At 40.7% G+C, this 23,576-nt stretch overlaps 1 protein-coding gene across 1 annotated transcript in view; it reads right to left on the reverse strand.

Moving 5' to 3' along the window:
- LOC115782589 (band 4.1-like protein 1) overlaps positions 1-23,576 on the reverse strand; it is a 45,882-nt gene that overhangs the window by 19,702 nt on the left and 2,604 nt on the right. The window contains exons 2-3 of the mRNA XM_030732847.1: positions 9,896-9,984; positions 9,457-9,606 (exon numbers count right to left, since the gene is read on the reverse strand). Coding sequence (XP_030588707.1) covers positions 9,457-9,606; positions 9,896-9,967 — 222 coding nt within the window. The 5' untranslated portion in view covers positions 9,968-9,984. The remainder of the gene's footprint in view (positions 1-9,456; positions 9,607-9,895; positions 9,985-23,576) is intronic.

Below are 23,576 nucleotides of genomic sequence, written 5' to 3' on the forward strand. Positions count from 1 at the left end.
GCCTCAGGACCACCCATCTGCTCCAGTCCTGCCCCCCCCCACCAGGCTGCACCCCACTCACTGGCCAGGAGCATGAGGTACGGCGCGGGCTCCTGGCAGTGAACCCCAGGAAGGCTGCCGGACCAGACGGAGTACCTGGCAAGGTGATCAGAGCGTGTGCCCACCAGCTCACCCTGATTCTCACCAGGATTTTCAACCTCTCCCTGGCCCAAGCAGTCATCCCCCCCTGCCTAAAAACAGCCACAGTCATCCCCGTGCCCAAAAGGTCATCTGTCACCAGCCTAAATGATTACCGCCCTGTGGCCCTCACACCGGTAATCATGAAGTGCTTTGAGAGGCTGGTTCTCCAGCACATCAAAGACCATCTGCCCCCCACTTTCGACACCCATCAGTTTGCATATCGTGCAAACAGATCCACAGAGGACGCCATCGCTGTAGCTCTCCACTCTGTGTTGAGCCACTTGGAGCAGCAGCAGAGCTACGCTCGCATGCTCTTTGTGGATTACAGCTCAGCGTTCAACACAATCATCCCGGACATTCTCACCACCAAACTGCACACCCTGGGCCTCCCCCCTCTCACATGTTCCTGGATCAAGGACTTCTTAACCAACCGGCCCCAGACTGTGAGACTTGGCCCCCATCTCTCCTCCACCCGCACACTGAGCACTGGCTCCCCACAGGGCTGTGTGCTGAGCCCCCTCCTGTACTGCCTCTACATCCATGACTGCAGTCCGGCCCACAATAACAACCTCATCGTCAAATTTGCTGACGACACCACAGTGGTCGGACTTATCTCAAAGGGAGATGAGGCAGCTTACAGAGAGGAGGTCCTGAAGTTGACAGCCTGGTGTTCAGAGAACAACCTGGCACTGAACACCATGAAAACCAAAGAGATCATCATCGACTTCAGGAAGCACAGGACTGACCCAGCCCCCCTCTACATCAACGGCGAGCGTGTGGAGAGGGTCCACACCTTCAGGTTTCTTGGTGTCCTCATCTCTGCTGATCTCTCTTGGTCAGATAACATCACAGCTGTTATCAAGAAGGCTCAGCAGCGACTTCACTTCCTGAGGGTCCTCAGGAAGAACAACTTGGACTCAAACCTGCTGCTGACCTTCTACCGCTCATCCATTGAGAGCCTGCTGACGTACTGTATCACAGTATGGTACGGCAGCTGCGCTGAGGCAGACAGGGTCAGGCTTCAGAGGGTAGTCAAGACAGCACAAAGAATCGTTGGCTGCCCTCTCCCCTCCCTGATGGACATCTACACCTCCCGCTGCATCAGCAGAGCCAGGAACATCATCAAGGACAGCTCACACCCTGCCTTTGACCTGTTTGACCTGCTGCCCTCTGGCAGGCGCTACAGGTGCATCAAAGCCAGAACAAACAGACTCAAGAACAGTTTCTTCGCCAGAGCAATCACCACCCTGAATTCTCACACTCACCCACTCTAACTGTGCAACACCCACATCTCTATGCAATATTAGATTATTCATACTGAACAATATCCAACATTCCTATATTGTGTAATATCCAGTATTCATTCACTAGTGCAATATTCATCATCTTCATTATTATATGTATACACTTATTTACTTTTCTTACAATGTACAGATGCACCAATGTATGTACCGTATTTTTCGGACTATACGTCGCTCTGGAGTATAGGTCGCACCAGCCAAAAAATGCATAATAAAGAAGAAAAAAACATATATAGGTCGCACTGGACTATAAGTCGCACTTTTTTGGGGGGAGGGAGGGGGGGGGGGGTTGATAGAATCCGAGACCCAGAGCAGAAATTCCATCTTGAACTGCAATTTAAAATAATAATGGATTAAAGAACAGGACGGACACGGTTACGCCTACGTTATGCTAAAGTAGCACATTCAGCTACATTACGCACAACGAACACGTGTTCGGTATGTTAACGTAACATTAAGTTATTCAGATAACCATAGCATAAAGAACATACTAACAAGTTAACCAAACCATCAATCCATTGAATTCTTCGTCCTCGGTGTCACTTCTAAACAATTCCGTACACTCCGTAGACGAAGCGCCGCTTCCTCTTCTGTGTCGCGTTAGTCAGACTCGTCGTCAGCTGCAGTTCCAATTATTCCAGCCTTTCTGAATCCCAACAGGATGGTTTGTCACTGAAGCCCATGTTTTCTTGATCCATCCAATGACTTCCAGGAAAGTTGGGTGGCGCATTCTCCCAGTTGCCATTAAGCTGTGCTCTCCATCCATCATCCACTGCGCCCACAGGTTACGCAAGACTGCCTTAAAGCTGCAGTTCACGGAGATGTCAAGTGGCTGGAGTATTTTGGTTCATGTGTTATAAATGTCACATATACGTCGCTCCGGAGTATAGGTCGCACCCCCAGCCAAACTATGAAAAAAAGTGCGACTTATACTCCGGAAAATATGGTATATATTTTTATACATTCTATTTTTTGTATATTTTATACATTGTTATTTTCTGTATATTTCTTGATTATACTAGATTATAATATTTTTATTTTTATTTTAGAGAGTTTGATTTTCTGTTGCATGGCACTGAACAGGAGTGGCCCTCCAATCTCATTGTACATCCTGTATAATGACAATAAAGGCATTCTATTCTATTCTATTAGAGGGTTTTTGTTTTTGGTAGTGTCATTCTGCCTGTAAACACACTCAAAATATTTTGAATGAAATTTGATGAAACTTTGTAAAGTTAAAATTTTGCCTCAACATCCACCGAGGTCTTCAAGGTCAACAATTTATTATGCGCAAACTGACAAAAAGCCTTATAACTTAAAAACTGTGATTCTTACGAGCGTGGTGCGCACTGTCACTATATAGAGAGCAACGCATAAAAATTTTAAATATCATGCCACATTTGACCTCTGACCTCACTTTTACATTTCACATCTGCCTTTTTTTCAAGTTATATCTTTAAAGAAAGTGTAGTCAAGACAAAGAATGAGCTGCCTACTTGATTAGAAATACACTGTTGTTATTCATGTCCAGTTATTTACAAATCAGTACCTATTATCCATAACCTCCTCCTACATAATGTTTGTGTTATCAAAGTAAACATCTGTGGTGCTGCCCTTACCTCATTTTTACTGCTCTACAAACTTTTGAAAGTACATTTAAAAAGCACAAAGAAAACAAATACAAAAAAAAGCACAAAACTATTCCCTGATTTATCTTTCTTCTTGGTGTCGTGGTTTGGATATTTATCTGTAAAGTGGTCTAACAGGCTGATTGGTGAACCACAGTTGAACCTGGCATTCCTGCACACCTGACAGTTACTGCACAGCGGTTGGCTGGTTTGGGTTTTCTTGATGACTCACACTCTTTGTATAGTGAGTTTCAGTTTCAATTTCTGGTCCCAAAGTGTAGAACAAGGTTTAAAAACAGCTTTGTTCCAGCAGCCATTACTCAGATGAATAAATCAGAGCTTTGTTACTTTGTGGGTTGCATGACGCTCAAAATCTTTCAGTATTTTGTACTGTGCCTATCTTCTTGTCTGATGTATCTGGATTGAAAATATGCATGTGATTGGATGACTCATGACTGCAGACCAAATCCACTTATAGGTAAAAATAAAATAATGTGAAGCTGAACCTGGACCTGCCCATAGGTGCTGCAGAGAGTTTTCTTGTAGCAGTGTACTATCACTAGTGTGCAGTGGCAAAAATATGCAGATCATATGTTCCCCATATGTGGGATAGTCTTCTAATCTGGTAGAACTGTGAGGTGACGTGAAACTGAGAGTTTAAAACAAGGCTAACCTTTTTGATCTTTGATGCATTTTTCATGCTTCTTTCTCTTCATGGTGAACTTCACTGTCATTCCCTTTTATTTTCTACCCAACTTTTTAGCCAGTCAGCATTCTGCATAAGCACAGTGTCATTGCCATGGGGCTACAGGCTATGTGCCTGATTCCCTTTGTAGAGCTATGCAAACGGACAGCAACACCGAACCACAAATAGTGCATTACGCATTTGACTGACGGGTCGAGGCCAATACATGCAGTTGCACTGCTCAGCTTCACCTCAGCTAACACTAGTCTATGTATCAATTCAGTAAAATTTGATAATAACATGGCTGTTGTGTGTAACTGTAATAACAACCCACCCAACAAGCCTCGGGTTATCTGGTTTTGGTGAATGTTGTGGTTTATTGCTTGAAGTGTTGGCTCTTTCCACTTTATAGCTGCCAACAAAGCTACAGTGATAACTAAACACTCTACGCAGGCATCAGCTAAAGGTTACAACCAAATGTTATGTTACAGTAGCAAAAACTGATTTGTGCAGTATTTGCAGCATTAATCAATATTTTCCTACTATCACCTAACTACTCACTTCCATCTGCCATGTTTTTGTGTATGACTCATTTCTCAGACTTTCCTAATTTTGTCTTTCTTACTAGAGTGGATATTCACATGAATGTTCCCATTTGGACATTCATTTTTCCCAATTATTCCAGTGGAAGCATTATTGTGCCACACAGCCAAGATTAAAAAACATATAAAGCAGTTTGAAAATGCCAGACGTTAGAGAAAATAACTCTTGCAGCTCAAGACTGAGAAAAGAGAGTAGAGTGAGTGCAACATAATACAGTTTATAGTGCAACACTGTGGGTTACTACAATGTCACACATGTGTGACACAGACTTCTCTTTTCTCCCCCACAGGGTATGACCAAAAACTGTTCAAAATGGGATTCAGACATTTGTTCAGCTGCATTACAAATACAGATAATCACTTCCAGGTCTCCTGGTTATCCACCCTTGCAGGACAGGTCGGCAAATACATCACTCTCAAACTTTCTCTTACTGCATTCCATGGTCCCCCTCACTATGTCTTGTTCTTTTTGCTTTAACTATTACCAAGGAATCTATACTGCTGAACGAAAAAGCAAAGAGCACAATTATATATCATCACTTCATCTGCTTTTATTTATCCAAATCCAGGTCGTGGGAAGGCTGCAGATTATCCCAGATGATATAGGGTGAGAAGCAGGGTACGCCCGGGACAGGTCACCAGTCTATCACAGGACAGAGTGACAAATAGTCACACTCTCATGCATATCTATGGCCAATTTAGAATCACCAGTTAACCTAACATGCATGTCTTTAGACTGTGGGAGGAAACCGGAGTGAACCAACGACACACAGGGAGGACATACAGCACAGAAAAGCCTCCAACCTGCCTCGAACCCAGGATCTTCTTGCTGTGAGGCAACAGTGTTAATCACTGCACCACCATGCTTCCAGCTGTTATATAACCTACCTAAAGGCATTTACAAAAAAAATATGAGCGAATGTTTCATGTGTTAAAAATATTTTTCAGACTTGCCTATTTTTAAAGCAGCCGTTCACACTAACCATGCCATTTCACAGGACAAATTATTTATTTACGTGTTTATTTTTTCAGATCAAGTTCGATTTTTCCAATTTTTGCAGATCTGACCAATCAGACCGCTGCATTTGGCAAGGTGAGGTCATATCTCAAAACGTGCACCGAGACACTGAATATACAATGATATGGAAACAGTAAAATTATACTATTTTTCCTCAGACACACAGTTAGATGCTACCCCGTATCAATCAAGCCCCTGAAATTATTTCTCTGCCTCCTCAGATGTGATCCCAACTCTGCCAACAAGAGCCCAGACTGCTCCACTCACATCTTGAAAGCGGCCGTGATGCAGCTTCAACTCCTGGATCAAACCAGGAAATTCTCCCTGTTGCTGCTTCTCGTAATAGTTGGATGAACCCAGAATCTCTGTTTATTCCTTCTCTTGTTTAGAAACATCAGGACCACAAATCATCGCTTGATGTTGACAGCATTTAAAAAAATTTTTTTTTTATGAGGAACGAATTATTCGCAAAAACCACAACGTGTTCAGTGTGTATGTAGGTTACACGACCCTGAACAGGATGAGCGGAAGCGAATGGATGGATGGATTTAACCTTCTCATTCAGTAACCCCACCCCATTTTAGCTACACTATTTAAGACATTTATGCTTTTACTACACCATGATCCCCTTTTAACTTGGTGAATGTATACACTTTATGACATGTCTGCATTTGTTTGAGAATAAATTGAAAAAATGAGCTGAAATGTTATCATTGACTTACTTAGATTGTCATTTTAAGCCATTTTTGGGCAAGATATTAGATTGAACTGGTTTACATGTATATTTTTATTTGTGAAGTCCCTGTCTAAGCAGCTGTGTTCTGAAGTCACCTTAATGAAAATAATGAACATATTTAAACCTTCAGACAATCACTTCTCCAACATCCAAAGAGAAGAAGAAGAGAGAGAATGTGTAGTGCTGCATGTTAGAAGAAATGATGGAGAATATACTATAGATAAGCCTATTTTACCATCCTTTCAGCTTTGCTAAATGAGGAAGAGCTTGGTCTCAGTGTCATGAATATTTCATTTAGTTTGAACAAGTCAACCACATGAACCTCACATTGATTAGCCAATGGTTTTCGCCAAGGAGTCACTGTGGGCTGAACACTGAACTATAGGTTTAAGGTTTATAACCCTTGCCCCAGATTTTTAATGCAGAATTCTTGCTACTGCTGCAGCCCCAAGTTAAACCTCTTGGATAAACAGTTATAGAACTGATTTGAATGACAGTTTAGATTTGCTAATGTGAACAAGAAACACATTTTTAACAGCGCAAGTTCCAAATAATTGCATGGAAGACTTTGTTAAATTGCTGCAGTCACCTGAATAATACAAAAACAAGGTGAGCCTGAGCAGCGTGAACAGCTGAGCTCTGAAATGTCAGCACAGAATGCAGTGAAAACAGGAAAGCTGTCCCTGAACAGCTTTGCAAACTCACAATCTCATGTAGTTGACCAGCAAAAATATATTAACCATGAAAATTAGCATTTCCTGAGTTAAAACTGCATAGATTATTCTGTTTAGTTGAAATTTCAGTGGTTAAAATACAGGTAAAAATTATTTTATTCAAAAAGCCAGCCATCCAAGATGGTTTTAAAAAGTAGGGGGTTTGTGTGATCTTGAAGGTAGTGAAGTACTATAAGTGAGTGGTGGAGTATTTGCTTTAATAGTACAGCTTTAGGTAAAACAGAGAATAATATAACTGAGCTTAGTCAACCACAATATGAAGGGGAGGTGGAGCCTGCTTCCCTTTTTGCTCTGTTTTCTTTTTTTCATCATCGCGGTCAGTTTGCTTGGCGGATATCATGACTCTAATTAAAGTAGCAGACTCACTGCATTCATCATTCTGCTGCTGTTTGCCTTTTAAAGATACACACACACACACACCCATATTACAATACACCAGCACCCTCAGTATCTACCTCCACTCCATCTTTTTTATATACTTCCTACCCCACTTTTCATCTTTTCCTCCTCCTTCTTCCTTCTCCCATTCTATTTTCTCCCCAGTCAAACATAAGAGCACTCATTTGTCACCTGCATGGATTTCCTGTCAAAGTCCACTGCCTCTAGTGTCACAGCCCAGATGACCTGATGTGTGTGTGTGTGTGTGTGTGTGTGTGTGTGTGTGTGTGTGTGTGTGTGTGTGTGTGTGTGTGTGTGTGTGTGTGAGTGAATGTGACTAAGACAGCAGGAAAGATGGAGGGGTTAAGCTGGAGGAAAATCTATGTGTGTGTGTGTGACACACCAGCCAGGATTTCTGACAGATTTCTCTGCTTACCGGCTCTCCTAAGTAAAATATGTGGGGTCAGGTGGGAGGCAGTAAGCCTTAAATGGAATATAGTTGACATGACTGAGGGCACCAGCGTTGTCGTTCCAAGCCGCAACACACTCGATCAGCAGCAGGTGCCAATGGGGCTCCAAACAGCTTCGTGAGTCCTGCCCAGGGTCTCCCACTGGTGTAAAACACCTCCTCTGACACCCCTCAGAAGTCAGTTTAGTCAAGGAGCAGATTAATTTTCTGCAGCACTTAATCATGACGTGCATGTGGGCTACTGTGAAATTCAAATATATTTACCGAGTTAGCCTCATCTGTTTACAAACACATAAGGCTACAGAGTCACGATTTACGGAAGCCTTGTCCCCCACAATGCAGAGCTTGTCTCACCTCCATCCATCCGTCTCCTCCTTCCCTCAGCAAGAATAGCAACAGTGCTGCATTTCCTGACTCAGTAGCACGTATTACCAAGGGAGGCTAAATCCTATGGAGGTGTACTGTAGTGTGGTATGCTGAGTCAAGAGCTCCTTTCAAATTGCAGAGATGTACACTAGCTTTTTTAAATGCCTTAAAAATAAAAAATAAAAACCACACTGCATAGCAAAAATCACGCAAGCATGCGTGTTTTCAAGCATGGAGAAACAGCCACACTGTGTGTTAACAGCACTGGAAAATTAAAAAAAAACCCTTTTGAAGTAACATTTTTTGATTAGTTTTCGGCACATTTGACAAACTGCTACTGGTGGAAAAAAATGCCTAAGAGTTTGGGAAGTGTGCCTTTTTCGGTGTGAAGGTGAAAGCAGCTTTGAAAAGATGAGTATATCATTTATTGGCTACGATAACTTTGTACCTATCAAATAATACCTCTGAGTGCCGCAGTGTTGCTACGACAAGGTCAAACTTAGCAATAAATAGGCTGTCAAACAATTAGGATCGCCAAGTGACTTAGGAAAACAAAAAGTCATGGAAGGTGGGAGTGTCTTCATTTGTGATTATCACCAATAAGCAAAAAAAAATGGCAGATATGAAGTAACAAACATATGATACATTCCAGTAGAGCAAGGTCACATCTATTAAGTACAAAGTATGAGAAATCTCTTTATTAAGAGTCAACAACAACAGGTTAGCCAAAATATGTGAGCATTTCATTTGAAGGCAGACTGAGTATTCAGGTAGTTGGACTCCTACATTATATATTGAAGCAAGATCAACATCAGATCATTTAAATACAGTCTCTTTATCTCTTCCCATAGATCTGATGCATTTAGTTTATCTCCTCCAGAAAGGAAAGGCTGTCATCTGCATGTGAAACGCTTTGTGAGCATTTGATTTTTCCACTGTGTTTGTTCATTATTAAAATGTTGTTTGGCCTTGACTGATACACCAACTAAAGCCAAGCAAAGAAGGACTTTTCCCACATTTAGACTTCTTTGTAAATTGATGGTGTCTTTGCTTAGGTTTTCTTTTTCTGCCAATTAAAACAGGTAGAAATACATTTTAAGATCGAACCAACAACGTACAGTACAGCTACTTGCTGTGTAGCTTTGGTGAACCTGTTTGGTTTCATTTTAAACACGTGGCTGTCTGACTGTTCGTGTCTTGTCGGAGTTGTTGATATTTCCGATCTCAGCAAAGCATTTGTTGGATCGACAGAATTATAAGAAAAACACCCACAGTCATTTTCAAAATTCATAGTCGACAGTCATTTTCTTGGGACTGATCTAACACTTGCTTCTCATTAATAAAAATTTAGTAGCATACCTCAACTGCGGTTTCATAGTCAGAGCCGTCCAGTAGGGTGACTTTGACAGGGACAGTCTTGGGCCGCTTGGTGCTTTTCTGGGGGGATTTGGAGGCTTTGCTGGGGGTCTTCTCTGAGTTATCATCCATTTCCCCTTGGTCCTCTGGAACCTGGGAGAGGAAGAAATCCTTCCTCTCAGCGAGTGTAAAATTCGTATTTTGTCTTTGATTTAAGCATTTGAATTTTGAGTCTATGTACTTGCCTTAAAATGACTTAAAGTTAAAGTATTTGATCATAGGAAGCAGTAATCAAATGCATGTAGTGTGAGCTGCTGCTCTAAGATGTTAAGTTAGTGGCACAGGCAGGATGGGCTCACTGCCTTGCATATCAACTAGAAAGCCGGAAGGCCCCTGAGTGATTGAGAGGCCTGAATAAAATGATCTACAGCTGTGCTCCCACCTGATTGGTTCTCCTGGCGTCACCCTCCATCGCAGTCTTCATTTCCCCAGCCAAAGCCTTCTCTGTTGTCATAGAAATGGATTACAGTCCTGCAACCACACATAAACATATTCTGTCAACACCAAATCTTTTCCTACTCCAAAAACTAGTGTGAAGTGTTTACTGCCGCTAAAAGCCCAAACAGCCTATAGACTCCTGATGGATTCCATGAGATGTAAGCAAAACTCTTTCCCATCTGCACAGAGCAATGAATTCTGAATCATCACTTAAACTGGACTTTGGTGTAATGAATGACCGCAGAACCAATACTGACGGTGACTAAGTTTAATATCGTTAACTACCCTGTACAGCTGCATAGAATGACCATTGTTTTAATGTGTATGGTTATTGCATTGTGTGTACAGGGATCCTAAAGGGGGAAAGAAGGGGGGAGGGGGGGTTAGCTCAGTCAGTGCTGGCTCACAGTCTCCCACAGGAGCACTCTGCATGAAGAGCATTTGGCTTTAGGACGCTCCTTCTCACGCTAGCAATGGAGATAGCATAAATTACATCAGCCAGAGAGTCCTGCAGCAAAACACAGTACAACTGATGCACTGTGATAGAGAATGAGAGTGAAAATTGGGCAAAGAGAAGGAGAGGACGTTGGGATCGGTCTGAGAATGGACAGGATCAAGGGCAGAGAGGCAAAGAATAAAAGGTTACCAGGGGAAAGACACCAGAGAGGAAAAGAGATGAGTTAATATACAAGACTGCTGCTACAATATCCGGGAGAGCTGCAGACAGATGAGGCTTATCATTTGAAGGTGACCAGTGCTATACCCAGTCTGACTCTTGCACAGTACTCTTTCTCCAAGTGACGTGCAGTAAAATGGCTCACACTCAGATTGGGTGTTACAGATAAGAAGAATGAATTAGTCAAGATAAAGCCCTGAGGGAGTCTGTAGCTTTACTCTGAAAGGTGAGCATGGGGTCATGGGTTTATGTGAGCTTTAGATGCCAGCTAAAATTTGAAGATAAAATTGAAAAATGTGTGCAGAAATACGAGCTGTTAAAGTTCTTAAGCTGAGCTAATTTTGACTTTGATGGGGAAGTATTAGTGCAGAGTTTTAACTATGTTCCTTTGTAAAAGAACTGCTCTGTTATTAGGGACTTTTTTATATTCTTTATCTTGAAGTGCTACAGTTTTTCAATCTCAAGATGGAGGTTGCAAGCAAGGAGTGCATACATTACTGTGTAATGTAAAAATTTCCACTTAAAACTCCAGGACATGCTGCAGTTAATATTCATTTATAGTATTCTAGACTTTGAAATAGTTCATCTGAACATAGAAATGGAATAACTGTGTCTCTAATTGTGCACTTCATCACACAATATCTTTGTAGTATAAAACCTAAACTTTGAATGGAAAAATGGCTAAACTAAGGAACGGGGTTAACGAATGCTAGGGATTAGTGAGGACGGGGCATGGGAAGCACTGATAAAAAGTATAAAGCTTCCAGGGAAAACTGTCATTGTGGAGATGCAAAACAGAAGCATCACTTGGTCCTATAGTGGCCAGCAAAGTGTTTCTAACCATTATAATAGTAGTAATACAGCAGCATTCAGTCCTTAAAAAAAAAAAAAAGGGAAGGCACTACCAGCTGTCTGATGACACTTCTGTGTTTACAATTTGGGAGCCTTGAACACAGCACGTCTCAGCTTTCATGATAGGTCAGTCTCATGCTGCATAATGAAGCCAGATCAAAGAGGAGTGCAGTCTGGCTCTTAGAAGGCTGCAGATGTCACACACTCTGTGCAGTGAGTCTCCACAACTTTGAAGGGCCTGTAAGGTTGTTTAATTTGTTTATTTAATGAATAATAATATAATTGGTTACAAAAGATACTCTCATTAGGGCAACGGTTAGCACCGTCTCTCAACAGCAGGAAGGTTTTGATTTTGAGCCTGTGTTCACTCTGCTCCAGCTTTCTTTCCACAGTCCAAAGACTGTAGGTTCACTGTTGTTCTAAATTGCTTCTAAGTATAAGTGAACATCATTGCCTGCCTCTTTGTGTTAACCTGTCATAGACAGGTGACTTGCCACTTTCCCAGTGGCAGCTGAGATACAGTACAGCTAACGGGTGGATATGCTTAATAACATTTTTGTTCAGATGTATAAATATTTTCACCCTATTTGTAAATTTGCCTCATACAACTCATATTAATGCAATGAAATAATGTCAGAGTCAGATATGGCAAACAGACATCATACAAGAATACAAATCAGTGCAGAAACACTTGAGATTGTTTTGCACATGTGCAGAAATAGGGGACTGATGAGCTTCTTAGACTCCAAGGCTGCAATAGCACCACAAAGCCTTACATTTCTTATTAGGGATACAATATTCTAAAAAAAAAAAATGCAATCACTCTTTTGTACTGAGAAGCAAAGTGAAGATGATTCTAATTCCAATTCCATTGTTTTACCCCCAACATCTATTTCTAATATGATCCCACTCGTACATCCACTCACGTGAGCCAATCAGATCTGTCCACTGTGATCCACACACTCAGTGTGAATGTCATCCCCATGAGGCAGCTGTCAGAACAATGTGTCTGTGAATCACCAGTGAGCTTGAGAGGAATCCTAATGGATCAGTGTCAGAGACTTTAGGGCGCTCATTTCACACACATCATGATTGTGAGGCCAATCAATTTTTTTCATTTGGGTCACTTTATGATTCAATCACTGCAGGTCGACATCAGTTCTGGTCTCCGCACACCTAATCATCTGTTTGAGTGAGGTGATGGAGGCTGAGATGTGTGTGAGGTGTTGCGGCTGCTCACACGCCAAAATCCAATGACAGTCAGCACCTTCACACAGACTCCTTTTAAAGGTCTTTTTCCACAGAATCATCTGGGGTTCTTTGGTCCTCTAACTTCAAACAGCAAGCATCAGGGAAAGTCTTTGTGAACTATGACAGCACAGGGCAGGTGAAGCTCTGAAAACACTGTGCAAGACTGAGGGCTTCCAAAAATAGTTGTGTTTACATAAGATGACTTTACAAAAATACTTCTTTGTTATTTATACTGCAACATTTTATGGCCAGCATGTGACTGAATTAATCTGAAGGAAAACAGCAACTGAGTAAATATGGAAAAGTGCTTGTAATGCTTATATAACTAACGTGCTGCATGTTAGTACACACAGACATCACTGTTCTACAGATTTTGTTTGAGTCAGACAAGTAAAACAATCCCAGACAATGCTTCCTCTCTGCTTCCACAGTTATCTATTAGACTCACATTGTGTGGGCAACTTGGTATATGTCTGTGGAAGTGGGTGTGATGTAGATCAGTTTCTAGGCTGACCAAAATCAACTGCACCTACAACTAAGGTTGCAGAGGCACAAACTACTGTGCTTATGATGCTGTCCGATATCGAGAGACAGAAGTCGATGTGATTTTCTGTCTTCTGTTTATGTTCCTCTCACTCTTAGTTGGTGATTCATAATTTTCTGTGTGCCAGTCACAATTGGACAACAAACTATTTAGCCATGTCAAGAGACATATTAGAGTAAATCAGCACTCATATTTCTCTTGACCTTATGAAAAATAATTTATATTCATTCTCCCTTTTTTTGATTAGGTATCCACCAAAACCATCTGTCTGCCTCACTATCTTCACCGATATTAACTGATCATCAACAAGTGTGAACACCTCTATGAAGGCAGATGTTTTGGCAGTTCTCTGGTCTGTTAACACAATTCCACAAATCTTCCCAGGAGCAGACAATCCAGTAAATTCACTCCAAGGTCAGACCGTGGAATGCTCATGTCATGTGCACATTGCTCAAGAGTTGTCTGTCATATTGGATGCAAAAAATGTGTATTTCACAACTGGTTGGTAGTGGTTCCTAAAGGCTGCTGGCCGGGTGAAATCACATACAAAGAAGGTGCTGCAACAAAATCCTCCTGGTGATTGATTAGGTTGCTAGGATATTGCCAGGGTTGCCTGTAGTCACTAACTGCTAGCTGACCGGTAGTAAACCAATGTTTGTAGGCAAGCCTGTCACTTCCATTCAAACTACATCCGCAACAATATGCTAGTGACTCGAGCAATCACAAGGAGGTTTTTGCCAGCTGTTTGGCAAATACACATTTTCCCCCTAGCAACAGGTCGATGCCAGGGGATCACTGTCCAGTCCTGTGTGACTGGGCCTTTAACAGTTATATCCCAGCAACTGCATCAACCTGCAGCAACCACCTGAACCAGTCACAGAATACTAATTTCTCCCCTCGTGAACAGTGGTTGGCCATAATACACAGCATCATGTTTGGTAAGAACTAAAGACGAGATATCAGCACAAATATTTCATGCCACCTGTCAATCACAGTGAGAAATGGGTGATGATTTGGGCTTGTTTTACAGCCACTGGACCTGGGCACGATGAAGTTATTGAGTTGACTATGAATTCCTGCAAAAGCAAATGTCTGCAAACTTCAATGAACTGAAGCAACATGGTAAAAAAAAAAAAAAAAAAAAAAAAAAAAGAAGAGTAGGCCAAAATTCCTCAACGGCAATGTGACAGACTGATAAACAAAACGATTATGTCAAGTTTTTGCTGCCAAAGTCCTGTGAAAACCTTTTCATGACTATATCTGCCATTCGGTGCAAGGCAGGTAGTGTGCAGTAGATTTTAGATCATTGTGAAAGTGGTGAAAGTCAAAGTAAACCTGCCAACCAGAAAATCAAAACAATGAGATGAAATATGCTGCTCCACAGTGCTGAGGGTAACAGCAGAAGAAAATGATATTTCTCTGTGGGTTTGTCACTATGAGTGACCTTTTTTGCATTGCATGCAGTAACTTCAGATTTTGCTGTTATAAACACATCAAATGCTTCTCACACTTACTTTGCGTTCCCTTGTTCTTGAGGGTGTCACACAAAAAGAAATGTGCCCGAAAAACAATCTTAAAAATGTCGAAAAACTGAGTTTTCTCGTGCTTCTTTTTAAACTTACCTGGAAAAGAAAAGTTTTGCACCCCATGATTCAATAGCTTGTAGAAACGCCTTTAGCAAGAATAACTTGAAGTAAACCTTTTTTCTTTTCTTTTTTTTTATCAGTATCCCACATTGTTGTGGAGGAATTTTGGCCCACTTTTCTTTACAACATTGCTTCTGTTAATTGAAGTTTACATTTGTTTATGAACAGCTCTCTTAAGGTCGTGCCACAGCATTTCATACCAGTCTGGACTTTGACTGGACCATTGCAACACCTGGAGTTTTTTTCTTTTACAGCCATTCTGTAGTGGATTTGCTGCTGTGCCTGAAATCGTCGTCCTGTTGCATGACCCAGTTTCGGCCGAGCTTTAACTGTCAGATTCATCAGTAAGTGTTTGCGCTGATATGCTGTGTTTGGGATTCTCAAACGTGGAACTGTGCATTTTGGTCTCGTCTGTCCAAAGGGCACTGGTCCAGAAATCTTGTGGTTTGTTCAGATGCAACTTTGCAAACCTAAGCCGTGCCCCCATGTTCTTTTCAGAGAGAAGAGGCTTTCTCCTGGCAACCCTTCCAAACAAGCCATACTTGTTCAGCCTTTTTCTAATTGTACTGTCATGAACTTTGACCTTTAACATGCTGAGCTGCAGTGCTTGGGTTTTTTTGTAAATTTATTTTGAGCATTGCACGGTTTGACCTTGGGGTGAATTCAGCTAACACAGAGGTGGTCACATTTGCTGATGACTGGTTAATCATTTGCATCACTTAAATAACCAAGTAGCATATGGCTGCAACCTTTCCACTTAATTTCTAAAGGAGGAGTAACGGTGTACTTAGATTTTCACAGGACTGCAGTGAGTCTTGTGAAAGACACATCTCTATAGGTGCTGTTAAAGAACTACAGTTGCACTGGTTAGCACCTCTATCCTCATGAAAAACAGAACCACTATAATGATAATCTCATTTTTATTAATATTTTATATTTCATTTTAATTGAAAGCGTACAGGTGGTGTACACAATATTTCAGATGTTGATTTGATGTGATTATTTTTGGCACTGAATTTACTGTACTTATTGTATATAGTATTTATTTAATATTTATCTGAATGTTCACTAAAGAGTAATAACATCAGTTGCCATCACAGTAACAATAACCTTCATGAATGATATATATATATTCATCATAAAACATTAGCTAATTCAAATTTCAGTTTAGTTGCATGACATCTGCATTTTACTGTTGTCAATACAAAGTCATGAGTGAACCAAAAAGCTTTGCTAGTGTGAGAGTTTTTGAACTACTGATTTATTCATTTATCAACATTTTCTTCACAGTGAAATTTAAAAATAATCTTTTTAGAAAATAAATAATTTTGTCATTTGTATTAATTTTTCTTGGCCTCTAAATTGTTTGCGGACCAAATACTGGAATTAATCAATTTTAGTTTTAACAGTAGAATGTAGCCTTATTCTCACTGATCCTAAAACCTCCTACCCGCTCCAAAACACAGAAAACGTGCCCTAACTTGTAACTGTTAACCCTCGGTATACTGTACACTAGAACGTAGCTTTTTTAAAAAAAACAAAAAAAAACTTCTGAATAGGAAATTCAATGGAAAATTTGCAGTTTTTACAACATATGTCTAATAAATAATTTGGGATGGGGGAGTCATAAGTTAGTTTCACTAATAACTCTCAGCATAGCTCTCACAGCATTAGATGGTACAGATGGTCCAAGACTGTTAACTTTTACTGTTCCCTTCTGCATTTAAATTGTGTTGTTTTTTTAAGGTTTTTTGTAAATCACATTTGACTATGAACTATTTTCTTTCTTTTTAGCTAACAAATTAAAGATGAGAACTCTAACATCTATGATTAACTGTATTGCTGACTACCAAAAAGAACAGATTTCATCTTCAAATGAAATATGCTTTGTCTCAATGAGAAGCATTGCCCATTTGTGTTCCAAAACACAGCACACATCGGCAAGATTAGTTGCATTTAGCTTATCAGTCAGTTATTGAAATTCTTTTCTCACACAAGACAGACGAGCAAAATTCTAACTCACGATCTTCACAGTCACACACACACACATATGCACAGTTTTCTCATCAGCCTTGCCGCGTCGTTGTATCTCTGGAGACTACCTCCTCTGTGCTACATTCCAGTTCGCACAGGAATCATTACTGAGCATCTCGAATGTGCTGGTGAATGCTTGGATCACCTGCAAGCCACAAACTGAACAACATTAACTTTGCGCCAACAAAAAAGAAGCAAAATGCAGACGACATGACACTCAGAACACTCATCATCTGTAGCAGGGCAGCTCAGATAAATTGCCAGATAGTAAAACACATGATGGCTGATCATCTAGGGCAGAATGATGTCCACAATTTGCCATTCACTGCAACTTGCCCAACTCCATCTGTCTTCATGCCAGTCCTCTAAAGAACCTGTCAATTTAGAGGCCCCTAAAAACTTATGTCTCCAGGCAGGCATCAGTTGCCCACAGGTCCATCCTTCACTTGCAGATGGGCAGAAGAAATTTGTCAAATATGGCGTCTCAAAAATATGTCACAGCAGAGCAGGGGAAACACAGGAATGACAGCTTGTGGATTCTTCTCACTTCTCAAACACAGTATGCTGTCAGGAAATTGTGCATGCGCTAACAGCGTCAAGTGTTTGCCTTCCTCCAGAGTATACTGGAGAGAAAAAAAAATAAGTCTAGTGTGTGAACAAATCAGTGACAAAAGCAGCAAACACAGTGTCATCAGCACTTCTTTTGCTTACAATATCAAAGCTCTGCTGGAAACGTGTTTGGGATTTTGGATTTGTTTTTGGTTTTTTGCAAAAAAGAAACAGGGAAGTTTTGCAATCCTGTTCTAAAAAAAATGGCAGTTTTAAGTTCATACTTGTGGTTTTAAGTAAAACAATAGCTTGAGAAATACTTATTGTAAAAACAAAATAAAAAGACGTTTGTCCAATTTTAGGGTTTTGTCAGCATGTGACAGTGGATTGAATGCTTCCAATTGCTCTGTTTTGCTAGTTTTAGATCGGGCTGTAGCATTTAAATATGTAGATCAGACCTGCCTGCTCGAATAAGTAACGAGCCCTAGTCGCCCTGTTCAATTTAATCAAATCCGGTGCCGCTGTCTCTGGAAGAAATGCATCATCCTCTCAAGCATTTCTTACGACGTCCCCCCAAGAGGTTCAGCCTGTACTTCTTTGCATTGACTGCCTTATTTGCAAATGTAATGCGTTTCCAGACCAGTGATTCAGCTGCATAGAAAAATGACCACAGATGCTTAAAAGGTTGTCTAAAAAAAAAGTAAAAAAAATACTCTAGTGCTGTAGCATGTAGCCTACAGCCTACACAGAAACTGAACAAGATTTGAATTTCATGGCGGTACTTAAAACCATTTAAAGATGTTACACCAGAATAAATCTGAAAGCATTTGCATAGATACTACAAAGGTTAAGTGATATAAATGAAAGACAGGGTAAGGCAACCCTTCAGTCAATTGAATTCAGATTGTTAGATTTGAGTAATTAACATCCAGCAATGCCCCTCTTCAGGCAGCGTTCTTCCTTTGCCCGATCATTGTTCCTTACTGTGATTTACAAAAAGTATTAAAGCATTTTTGTTTTTTGTTTTCTTGTGAACTGACCTCCTAGTAATTTGATAATACATCAACTTGGAGATTTGAAGGAGCATTATTTTGCTAAAAACAAATACCATCTGTCTGTTTTTGCAGTGTTTTACGAGATAATTCTGCCTGACTATTAATATGAATTCAGGTTTCTTCTTTTGTTCAAGTGTGCAGTTTCCTCAGGGAGGAAACTGGACTGTGTGGCTAGCTTAATGGTTTTCTGGCACTTTTTTGGAACTAATCCCTCTCCACGGTGTCTTTGACGTGCTTATCATCAGCTGTCATCAGTGCAGAGGGACTGGTAATTCACCATGGTGACACACCTGCAGCTAACAGCATGATGATTCTTGGAAAATAACCGTCATAGCCCAGAGTTACTTCTCTGTTGGTTTTATGGACTTCTTACAGAATTTAGATGATGTCCATGTTAGTGGTCTGGCTGTGAGAGAACCTAAGTCTAAATTTGTGGATCCTTTTTTTTTTTTTACATTTATATCAGGAAATCATTACTTAGCCATAAGTGCAGCTCAGTAATCTTTACCATGTAGAAAAGTCTCCAGCTGCTAGAATGGATTTCTACTCTCACTATGTTCAAAATACAATACCTTTTGCATCCTTTTTTTTAAAAAACATCTATATGCTGCTACATGTACAGTACAATGAACACAATGTAGCCAGACTACACTGCTTAATGTGCCTCAATTTTGTTAAGAATGTCCATCTAGGCATGTCTTAATGCATTTATTGCTGCTAAAAGGGGGGAAAAAAAACATGCACCATCTTGTAAAAAGTATGCACTACTGCATAAGCTAAATTACTGCATCTACACAGGAATCTACAGAAGCCACCCACTGTATTAGCCAATCACTGATCATTCCTCACTGAGCTTTGCCTTTTTCTCATGCTGCTCCCTCTACATCTTGGTTTTATAATCAGTGCCTCCCTTCTAATGGCATACACAGCCAGTCCATCAATCCTTAAGGGCAGAGGCTGGCTCTGGGAAACCAGGTATAGGACAGTGGGGGTTGGGAAAAAGGGAGTGGCAAGATGTCCTTGTTCAGGAGAAACCACATACACACATTCTCCAAACCTTTGGCACTCAGCAGTCTTGGAGGCAGATTGCATAGCACGACTGTTAAGTCCGCTGCAAATCATGTCACACCACAGCCGAGATAAATGATACAACATCCAAACCAATGAGGCAGCAAGCTCATCCTCCCAAAGAGAAAGCGGGCCCAGAGGGAGTGGTGCTACCTGCGTCTACATAGCATAAGCACTCTTTTGGGAAGAGTTAACAAAGGGAATTACAGGGTTTAGTACAGTTGCTAGACTTCAGTATCTGAAGTGCAGAGTTCCACTTTTCGAGCTGATGTGAAAAGACAGACTGTGTGATTGCAAACTAATCTGTGTGCGCTTCATTATCACTTGGAGCCAAAGAAGGTGGCAAATGTGCATAGCAAAATTATTAGAGCAGGGGGTTTGGGTGGGTCATTGTAAAGTTAATCCTCACTGATTAAAACAAATCAAGCAGTGAAATCTCTGAAAATGAGCTGTCAAAATGCATCACTTGATTTATGCGATGAACAGCTTAGATATTAATCAGTTTACAGGAGTAGAACAGGCACCACCTCCCACTCAACACCAATAAGTAAGCTTATGTATACTCAAAGAGGTCAATGTACTTAAGGCATGGGAATAATACTTTTAAGGTCAAAAACTATTTAAATTCCTATGACAGGAATGAAATATCTATTGCTAACCTATGAAATAAACATTATTTTTAAAAAAACATGGTGACGCAGACTGTCAGACATGTTGACATATACACTCACTGGGCATCCTGCATTGGTTCACAATCACAACAGACCGAGAAAGGAAGATTGCAGACGGTACATGTCATTCTTTATATAGCTTTCTACAGAATGTGTAGAGTGTGAAATAGCTCGGTTTAACAGCATATCATTTACTCCCACAAAACTGACAGTAATGCTGGATCTCACAACTTGTAACACAACCTCCACCGAAACTGAACATCCACACTTTCACAAATGTTAATGTGTCTTGCTGTGCTTTGCATTTTACTGAGTGCATAACCCCTTATAAAGGAATATCTGCACATAACCATGCAGATATACAGTCATATGAAAAAGAAAGCTTTAAGGCTACGTTCACACTGCAGCCTGAAGTGACCCAAATTCGATTTTTTTGCCCTTATGCGACCTGTATCCGATCTTTTCATGACGGTCTGACCAACACAGATCCGATTTTTACAAATGCAACCCAGGCCACTTGGATATGTTCTAAATCCAATACATATCTGATCTTTTCAAATGTGACCTGTGTCTGTACGGCCAGGTCGCTTTCATCCGATCTGTACATCACTGACACTCGACAAACATCACTATTCTGCGTCCTGATCCATGTTTACTTCCGCAAACACTGAGCACGCTACGTGTTACATTATTTTGTCCTCTGCTGCGCATGCGGGACACTTTTAGGTTGTTTGCAGTTCACACAGGAGATACGCATATATTTGGAAATGTGAACGACCATGCAGAAAAAAAAAAATGGATTTCACAAAAAAATTGGAATTGAACATTAAGGCTTGCAGCATGAACGTGGCCTAATGCAGTCCTGTGAAAAACTAAGTACACCCCATGATTCAGGAGCTTGTAGAGCCACTATTCTGATAACTTAATCACTTGTGGGGGTGCCAGTTTAGCCGGGTTGAGCAGGCAGCCAGTATCCCATAAGGCTAATACAGCGGGCTGGGTTCAAATCTACCCTGAGACAATTTACTGTGTGTCTTGCCTTGTTGTCTCTCACTAGCTTTCCTGTCTTCTCTCCACTATACTAACATAACAAAAGCCTAAAAAACATACTTGGAAAAAAAAGTTATTCTCTGTATGACTTTATCAGTCTCTCACATCATTGTTGCACGGATTTTGGCCCACTTTTCTTTACAACATTTCTTCAGTTCATTGAGGTTTGCGGGCATTTATTTATGCACAGCTCTCCTGGACCTTGACTGGACCATTAAACATTGGATCATTGTCCTGTTCCGTGACTCAGTATCAGCCAAGCTTTAGCAGTCGGACAGATGGCCTCACATTTAACTCTAGAATAGTTCATGGTCGACTTAAAGTGCCCAGTTCCTGTGGCTGCAAAACAAGTCCAAATCATAAAACCTCCATCACCGTGCTTGACAGCTGGTATGAGGTGTTTGTGCTGATATGTTGTGTTTAATTTTCAACAAATGTGGCGCCTGTGCATTATGACCAAGCATCTCCACATTGTTCAAGATGCCTTGTGGTTTGTTCAGATGCAACTTTGCAAACCTTTGCTTTTTTTTTATGTTCTTTTTAGAGAACAGAGGCTTTCTCTTGGCAAACCTTCCAAACAAGCTATGTGTGATGAGTCTTTTTCTAATTGTGCTACAATGAATTTTTTCCATTTAACGTGCTAACAGGACTGTAGAGTCTGAGATGCAGCTCTTTGCTTTTTTTTTTTGCAATTCCTCTGAGCATTGCACGGACTGACCTTGGAGCCAATTTGCTAGGACGTCCACTTCTGGGAAGATTGTAGCACTGTGTTAACACACACCTGAATGTTCAAGAGAAGCAAACTGTCAAAACTACTGTTTTTATAGAGGTGCTCACACTTGCTGATGATCAATTAATCAACTGTCGCCCCCGGTTGCTACTTACCCTCTTAATTCCTATGAAAGCAGTAAGGGTGGGCTTAGAGTTTCACAGGACTGAATGGAGTCCTGTAGGAAAGGTACGTGGGTTCTGGTTTATATTTAAAGTCTGCCTGTAATAAACAGTCTGTGTGGAACTCAAAAGAGAGATTACATTTTCCAAAATGCGATCTGGATCATCAGCTTTTTATTATTATTTTGTCTCTTTTTTAATGTATCTTCATTAGTAAACAGTTGCTGGGATGGAAAATAGGAAGGCTATTCACTGCTAACACCAGATGCCCTGAAATATTGACTGTTGCCCCTAGAGGATAAGTCAGCAGACTAGCTGATAGTTTTCCCAGGTTGCTGAGCGCATAACTTCATATACTGTACCGTAGGTTTTCCTGTTATTATGTTTACCTCTTGTATAATTAAGCAGTTTTGTAATCATGCTGAATGCAGCTCTAGATAAAGTAATTAATTAGTTACGAGCAATTCATCCACAAACATGTAGCCCTACAACACCCAAATTAATTTTAAGACAATCTTTCCCCCATTGTTTTATCGACCTTTACTTATAAAGTCAAATGGAGAAAAACAAGACATAGCTTCACTGTCACAGGAAAATGACAGGCACCGTGCTGTGCTTACGGCACAATTTTTTTTCCTAATTGACCACAAAGGAGAGTGTCTCCACTAACGATAGTTAACACAGAGGCATCAGGCGTGCCTGTTTAAAATTCAGTTACCATGGGAACCCTAGCCTAACGTCGTCTGTCAAGCGTATCAAAATAAGATAAAGAAAATGACAAAAAAAGCGAGAACAGCCCGTAGGCATTATTTTGCTAGTTGACACATACACAATGCGTGAGAGGGAAGAAGAGGTGAACCGTCGCATGGCACTGAGCTGAAGAATGTGACAGCTCGTGTTGAGGTAGGCAGGCTGACGTGGTGGGTGGAAGAGGATGACCAACAGCTTCAAGTCGGATGTCATCCTTCTAGTCTGCATTCAAATGTTTGCCGTGAACACAGAAGGTCAGTCAACCAAGATGTAGATATTTGGCACAGTATGAGGGATTATGTTTGTGATTAATCATACAGGATACAATACTGAGTTAGACTAGTTTTTAATCACATTACACCCTTCGGGAGGATCTTTTTTTTGTGTTTACAAATCTGATCAAACTAACCATATCAAATGTGATGTACAGTATAGGTGTTAAAGTAGAAGTGGTTATTTTTATGACCTCTACTGCACTGTAAATGTAATATGGTATTCTCAGTTCAGGAAATGCCACAGGAAATTATGCCAACAGCTTCTCATCTGATCATACCTCAAAATAAAATTCAACTTCAGAATTTCACAAAA

The sequence above is a fragment of the Archocentrus centrarchus genome, chromosome 7 (assembly GCF_007364275.1).
Source record: "Archocentrus centrarchus isolate MPI-CPG fArcCen1 chromosome 7, fArcCen1, whole genome shotgun sequence".
NCBI lineage: Eukaryota > Metazoa > Chordata > Actinopteri > Cichliformes > Cichlidae > Archocentrus > Archocentrus centrarchus.